Below are 7,909 nucleotides of genomic sequence, written 5' to 3' on the forward strand. Positions count from 1 at the left end.
CTGGATGAGACTCTGCTGTTTGCTGAGGATGATGAAGAGTTTGTTTGTTCCTCAGCTCAGAGTTTCACTGTGAAGTTTCCTCCACAGACAGTTTAACTCGAGGCTCAGCAGTGAAGTTACAGACATTTCTGACATTTTAAGATAAAAAGCTTAAGAAGTGCCCAAAGCTACAAATCACCTACCCTGTGCAGCACATCTGTTATATTGATCTTAGCATTGTCAAATAAAATAAACAAATAAACACAAGAAGAAGCTTTATACTTTGTTTCAATGATAAAAAAAAATACAAAAGTTAGATTAAAAATAAAAAAAATTCCTATTTAAAATTTATTTGTCACCATTTTATCCATGTCAGCTCCACATTCAGAGGGATCCTGTAACGCTGTCACATACAAACATAAAAGTGTAGCTGCATGTTGTGTCGACCACGATGACTGCGATTGGTCCGTTAGGTACCAGTATGTCCTCCTGTGCAGATCTGAATGTGTTCCTCTGGTGTCTGTTTTTGACTTAAAGAGACAAACTCCAGCAGCAGCAACACAACATCACTGCTGCACCACCTCCCAAAAACCACATCGTTGGTTTTATATAAATTTAAAGCACAGGTGAAAATGAAGCAGGAGTTTGGTTAAAGTTTACTCATAAGCATGAGGTCATGGTTTTATTAATACCTTCAATATATTTAATAAATCCTTTCATATTTCGAGGGTTAGAGGTCCTAAGAGTCGTTTAAACCTTCATTGTTTTTGAAACATTCCTGTTTTTTATGCCGACCTTCCTTCTGGTTGTTCCATCATCACAATGTTACGTAGTGTGAAACCATCATGAATTAGACCACCTAATCTGTTTCTTCATCTTTTTGAACCAACATCATTTTTAAATAGTGTTTTTAAACCATCAGGAGACTAGTATGACCCCTGAAATATTTTCTTTTTTAATTTTCTGGAGATGAAAATCCAACGACAAACAGGAGCAGCAGTGACAACAAGAAAAAGGAAAAGAAGAAGAAACACACCAGAACCTGATAGATGATTCATCTGTGCTTTAGATCCATCCTTTGTGTGACCTGCAGGAGAAAAAGGAGACGTGTCCGCAATCAGGTAGAGTCCAACAACCAGGAAGCAGCTTCACCTCTGATCACTCACCTGGAGGAGGGACACTCATGTTGACAGTTCCCACGATCTCCCATGATGCTGATTCTCCCACAAGGACACCACACTTGTATGATCCACCATCAGCAGTCGTCACATTGTTCAGAATCAGAGACACGTCTCCATCCTTCATCTGTCTGTCCTGCAGATCCACCCGGTTCTTAAAAGATGGATGCTGTTCGTCTGGATCAAACTGCTCATCTCGGTACAAAAGCACATATTTATCTCCCAGGTCAGCTCTGCTCCACTTCACAGCTCTGATGGTTTTGTCTGATGGAGCTCCACATGTCAGAGTGACGTTCTGTCCAGACTCAGCTGTGATGGTTGTCTGCTCTGATAACCACACAGAGCAGAGAGGTTAAAGGTCAAAGTACAATTGTTCCCTTCTACAGCAGCCAATCAGAGAGAGGATCTGAGACCAGTGAGCTCTGCTGACACTTCTTGGACTTTATTTTGGGACAAAGTCACTGTGGCGCGAGGGAGGCCGGCACACCTGAGCGGCATCAGCTCATCACGCCTCAGCGACTTAAAAGCAGAGTGAAGTGGGTCCTGAGGTGGTTGTTGTTCCGAGAACCGAAAATAAAAGTGTTATAAGTGAGCTATGTGGTCGCTCCATCATGCATCTGTTATAGTCACCAAAACTCTGATGCAGTTTATCAGGTTTGACTCATCTAAGAGGTTTTATGTCCTTGTGTCCTTTGAAATTAGAGTTATGGATCTCTGGTTTACAGCAGCCATACAGATACTGTAGGGAAGAAATACAGAGCAAGACTAAGATGAGATAGCATTTATTAATTATTGATGTCCTGTTGGTATGTGGGAGCTGAATCTCCTGCAGATATTCCAAAGATAGTGAGAGCAGTGGTCAGACACACAGAGAGACGAGGAGCAGAGAGGAGGGGGATGAGAAAGAAAACTTAAAGTTCACTGTTGAACGTCACATAAAATAAAGCATATAAAAGTGGTGGGCGGAGTCTACAGTCAGTAACTGAACTGATGAGTTTGTAACCCCACGGTTTGTTTTGTTTGCATAGAGAGAAAAATCCAAGTGAACGCCAAGAAAACTCAGGCACCCTAACTCTGCCTGGAAGAACCGGTTATTGCAATATATAGCATTACAGACACTCTGTCAACTCTTTCCTCATTGGCTGTTCTCAGTCTCTTAATCTTGCTGAGCCCTACTTTGGCTAATTGTTTTTCTAAATCTTCCTCTACTGTGATTACGTCCCACATTACTTTAAACTCCCCCAATATTTTTCTCTCTCACAGTCTTCTGTCAGTATTTAACACTTTATTTTCCTGCTCTTCTGTCTTAACAGCTATATACAAACATCCGTCTCTAAATACTTTAGCTAATGTTACACCTCCAAACTTCTTTTCATGTCTCTCAACAAACAAAACCATCGGGCCATGCTCTGAGTTCCTACCATACATCCATCCTCTCTTCCTCTTCTCCCTCTCCTCGGCCCTCTCCCACTATGAACAGGTGTTGTGCCAAAAGCTGATTACTTATATTCAAACTGCTATAAATGCCTTGTTGGTTTCGAATATGTGAAACAGATCAAATATTTCCCTCCTGAATGACATCAAGTCAACTTGAGCCAAAAACAACATTCCTGTTACACGGTAGCAGCCGCAATCAGTTTATGGCAGTGACTTTCACATATCCTTTCTTTATCCAGTTAAAAAAAATCTAATTGACATTAAAAATGTCTTTTCAAGAGTAATCTGGCCTCGAGGATGTGCAACAAATATAACAAGTTCTGTAAGTGGACAAAACGACCGGATTGGTTATAATGGAAGTACAAGAAGACAGAGCTATAAAGATAAAAGTTTTTTATTTTAATTTATATATAACCCTGCAAACGCTGTTCACTGAAGTGTGTAAACATATGTAAAGATATTACACGTAAAAAAAACACACGGATAGATTATAGATCAGTTTTTGGCACAACACCCAGCTCCTGTCTCACCTCGAAAAAAAGACCTCCCTTCCAGGACCTGCAATGCGCCACAAACCGCGTAACGAGCTGCGTATTTTTATTCATTTATTTTGTATGTTAACCGTCTTTGTTCCCTACAAGGACATCATGCACAGACTGAGTCTCGGGGGGATTTAACAGTTTTCCAGTAAACGAGAGCAGAGTTTCAGGTGCTTGTTCATGAAGTCAAAATAAAAAGCATATCGATGCGCGCTCGTTCATCGATCTACTTTCAGTGACGTCACGGCCAAGTTGGCACATTTCAGAGAAAAGGAGAAAAATTGGATTTGTTCTAGTTCTTGTCACAGGTCTGTGCTGTGAGGCAGCATTTTGACTTATTCAGATAACTTGCAGCTTAACTCTGAACTTTATTTACTATGAAGGTGGTTTACTTCTTACCTGTGTACATTACCATGGTAACCTATGCTGCGCAGGTACTTCCCACTTACAATCAAATCACCAGAAAATAGTTTTGCCAGGTGAGATCAGTGTGAACAGAGAACAGGAGGATCTAAAGGTTTTCAGTTGGATCTAAGGTCTTTGTGTTTCTGATAATAATAATAACAATAATAAAAATTATTAGAATAATAAATAATCAGCAATGAATGATCAGCAAAGTGGAAAACGGGGATCTTTGGAGGAGTCGGACATCCCAGCGTTGCTGAAAACTGTATAGTGCAATTGTCTAAATCTGGGGTACATTTAGGGTCCTTTTTGGACCCCTGATATACTCATATGTCATATGTATTTTATTCCTTTCTCCTTCCTTTTTGTAACTCTTCCCATGTGTCTTTTTTTCTCTCTGTTTTTGTTTGTTTGTCTGTTTCTTTTTGCTGCACTGTTGTTTTCAAAAACTTAAAAATAAAAATTAACAATAAATAAATAAATAAAAGTGTCTTTGAATAGTGAGATGCACTCACTCAGTCTGAGAGCCTGACTACGTATTTATATGTTCAGAGCTTAACGTCCTTCATAAATAAAGTTGACTTGCTGCTGCTGTCATGACTGTTTCTGCACACAGATTCTCTCTGAATGAAGATCAGAATATATGAAGATGACTGAACATCATGGTTCTCCTGTTTGTTGCCGTGCTGCAGTTTCTAAGATGAGGTCATTTCCTAGCTGTACGTTTCTTTCTCTTTAAAATCACGACCTTTATACTGTTTCTGCTGCTCTATCTGAGCTGCATGAACAAACCTCAGGTCCCAGGTTCTCTGAAGCTTCATCAGGATAAGGTGGGACATGGTGGGTGGAGTCTAATGGCGTTTTCACACCTGCAGTCAGCAAGTCAGCTGGTTAGAGTTTGTAAACTGATTTGTTTTGTTTTTTTCACACACCGGTTGTTGTGGTCACACCTGAGTGTGAATACTGTGTTCACACCTGCACAAACCAACCAAACAAACAGGAGAACAAGAGTTTCATTTAAGCGGAGTAAACACCATTATTAATGACATTACTCATGGCGGTCTGGGTAAAAAGAGGGGAGAGGGGCTGCACCCCTGCCTCGTAGCACAAGAGTCCTGAGACTCTTACATGACCTGCAGAAAAGCTGATGTTTTTTTTAATCTATCCTTCTGAGAATAAAACAGTATCTTTCAGTTTAACCCTTTTTGTTCACTTCAAGGACATAATGATAGACTGACTTGAAGGCATTTGACAGTTTTACAGTAAACGAGAGCAACGTTCATGAAGTTCAAACAGAAAGTAGTACCTGAAGGAGAGCTCACCTGAAGAGGCCAAATCCACCACACAGACAAACAGCAGAGTTAAGCAGAGACCAGCTGATGTTAACAGAGTCATTGTAGTTAAACTCGGTACGTCCAAAATATACCAGGAAGTAACATGTGGATCCTTTATGGTGCAGGCATAAACAGAGGAAAACTGATGGAGTCACGCCAACTTATTGTTTCGAGGTGTTTAACGCCACATTCCAGTGATGTCACTGCCGAGCTGCTTAACTTTGTGTTTCTCTGCTGAGCATCAGTAATGAATCGATTCTTAGAGACATCTTAGAAATGAAAACTAAAACTATCAGGAGCAGCTTCTGTTCAGTGATCCGGTTTAAAATGGTCTTTAAGCGTTTTCATTGACTATTTTATTCACAGCATGTTTTCAGTGTTGTTTCGATTCTCCGAGCCGAACTTTAAAAAACACATAATGAAACACAAACTCTTTGTAACAGGAATGTTTGTTTGTTTATTCGGTGATGTAGAAAATGAATACAATGCCATCATCCTTCATTCTGCTCTGCTCGATACACAGAACACACAAAGAAGACCTGCTCAACCTGCTGACACCACATATAGTACTTTTGCTAAAACATATTTCTACTGAATATAGTATTTGTGCTTTTCATATGATTCGTGCTTAATACAGCATTTCTGCCATTTTACAGTATTTGTGCTAAAACATGAATGCTGCTGAACAAAAAGACCAGACAAAATAATAAAACAGTTTTAAAACATTTTATTTTAGAAATGCAGTTTTATTTACTAATGGATGAACATAATGAACAACAGAAGGCTGCAGATTTAAATAAATGAGCTACACACAGAAATTAAATCGTGTCTCCTGCTTCCTGTTCCTGCTGCAGAGATGATCCAGGATATCTGCTCATTTATTCAGACTCTGTGACTGAAGTAAAATCCACTCATGATCATCCTGAAGTCTGAAATAAAACGAATGCAGGCCGAAACACGGTGAACATTAAAACTACTTTGATTGTTTTAAAACAGCCCAAAATCTTCATTTAGAGAAATGACTGTCTTCATTTGAAAGTATGAGTCTGTGTCTCTTTGTTTCCTGTCTGTGGGCTCTGGCTTGTAAAGGCTGTTCATTTTCCTGCTGCACCCACAGCCACGGCCGAGCTGCTCCTTTAAAACACAGAGTTCACGATCACAGTCTCTGTTTCACTCCATTCCTTTAGTTCGTGGAACCGTTTAAAAACTACAAATCCCTTCCACGCCAGAACAAATACGTCATCATGATCTGAAAAAGGATGGTTGTTTTTAGCATACATGCTAGCGTCTTCTAAATGGTAAATGGCCTGTATTTGTATAGCGCTTTACACATCCAGTCATCCACACATTCACACACTGGTGATGGCAGCTACATTGTAGCCACAGCCACGCTGGGCGCACTGACAGAGGCGAGGCTGTTCATTCTAGTATGAAAGCAGAGTTTCACACCACAGGAAGTGGACTCATTCACAGAAATCACTCGCGTTTGGATCGCGTGCTTAATAATACGTTAATGATAATGTGACGTTTCTACAACATTAACCACCCGAGGGGGCGGGGCGTACTCCGCCGAGCGCGTGTCCAGGAAGGCTGTAGAGAAGCTCGATTTAAGGGTTAGTGACGTCACTGGTCATGTCGCTCGCTGGTTCAGAAAGTGGTTCAAGTGTTGGTGAGTTATGAACAGAGAGCAAAGAGTCGCATCTGATTCATGACTGTTTGACACTTCTACATCGTCAATGCGATTTTCTGCCTCTGAAATAACAAAATAAAATGATAAAGCCGGATGTTACAAAATATGATACAAATTAAAGCTCGTTTTTAAATTCATATTTATTAATTTATTTGTTTATTTCAATTTGTCTGAAGTTTCATTTCTTTTGAGGAGGGAGGGATTAGAAATTTTGGCAAGTATTTCATGGTTCAGGCGTTAAAGAGTTAAGTGTAAAGTTAGTGTGTAATCGATGCAGTGACACTGTGCTGGAGCTTCGCTGGTGATAATCTTTCTGAGGTTAGACAGTGACAGGAAAGTTACTGTTTCTTGCCACCCATTTTAACTTCATGAGTTCTGTTTTTTCGTTTTTTACTGCGTCTTGTCTTGATGCATGCTCAATCATCCACTGATTTCACAACACAAGCTTTCCAGGAGTTTATTGCTCGGAGAATAAGTTTTGTAAGTAAATAATGCTGCAGTCAGTCTGTAAGAGTGAATAAGAGTGTCACAGCCAGCATGGTGTAAGTTATTTAAGGACCCAAAATGCAAGCACGGCTTCTGATGAGAGTGAGCTTTATTGAGGAGGATGACATACAACAAAAGGCGAGGGTGCGAGACTGACAAAACCTAAATTGGGAAAACTAAGAATAAAGCTAACCTGAAACCAGATGCAGAGCAACCACACAGGATGACGGAGGGCAATAATGCAGACAAACCAGCAACAAAGGCAGACACAAGGCTTAAATACACAGAGGGAGAGCACAGCTGGGAGTAACCAGACATGACGGGACATCACAACAAAACAGGAAGCTCAAAACACAGAAGACAGACTCAGAGATGCGGCTTTACACAGAGACCTGACTACACTAGAAGGGATACACAGGCAGGGACGACACAGAACAGAGGGACCACAGAATAAACACAGAGAAACCAAAACACAAACCGTCATAATTCATAATAAAATCAAAAGTAAAAGTGCAAAAACCAAAAACACTGGGTCAGCGACCGTGACAAAGAGAGAAGACAGGTGGTGAGCAAGTGTGCATCCAAACCTCCACAAACAGAAAAACCTGTAAGGATCCAAGTTTACTGCTGTGTTGTTTTAGTGGACCGAGCCTGAAATCTGTTAAACACAAGAATGTTGTAAAGAACTGTTCAACTCCACAACTGCAGCACATTTTCTATCCGTAACACTGAAACGAATGCACTCACAAAATATTAAAACATATATTTTGTTTAAATCACATTTTAATGAATGCAGCTGTGACTAAATGGTTTCAAAATATTTAAAATATAAAACAGATGTTGAGCAAATGTCTAAAATGT

The 7,909-nt window shown here is 40.1% G+C and overlaps 2 protein-coding genes across 3 annotated transcripts in view; both read right to left on the bottom strand.

Annotated features, from left to right (window-relative positions):
• LOC146713037 (coxsackievirus and adenovirus receptor homolog) overlaps window positions 1–7,909 on the bottom strand; it is a 59,306-nt gene that overhangs the window by 19,178 nt on the left and 32,219 nt on the right. The window lies entirely within an intron of this gene.
• Window positions 340–4,969, bottom strand: LOC146713040 (uncharacterized). The gene is made up of 3 exons (XM_085452461.1): window positions 4,861–4,969; window positions 1,146–1,484; window positions 340–1,066 (listed from the first exon to the last, which is right to left on the bottom strand). Exons 1-3 carry the CDS (start codon window positions 4,931–4,933, stop codon window positions 906–908), a joined length of 573 nt encoding a protein of 190 aa, XP_085308587.1. The 5' UTR covers window positions 4,934–4,969; the 3' UTR covers window positions 340–905.

Source organism: Copadichromis virginalis, linkage group LG3 (genome assembly GCF_057382275.1).
Source record: "Copadichromis virginalis isolate Kocher_CV1m ecotype Utaka linkage group LG3, C_Virginalis_male_GT1.1, whole genome shotgun sequence".
Lineage (NCBI taxonomy): Eukaryota > Metazoa > Chordata > Actinopteri > Cichliformes > Cichlidae > Copadichromis > Copadichromis virginalis.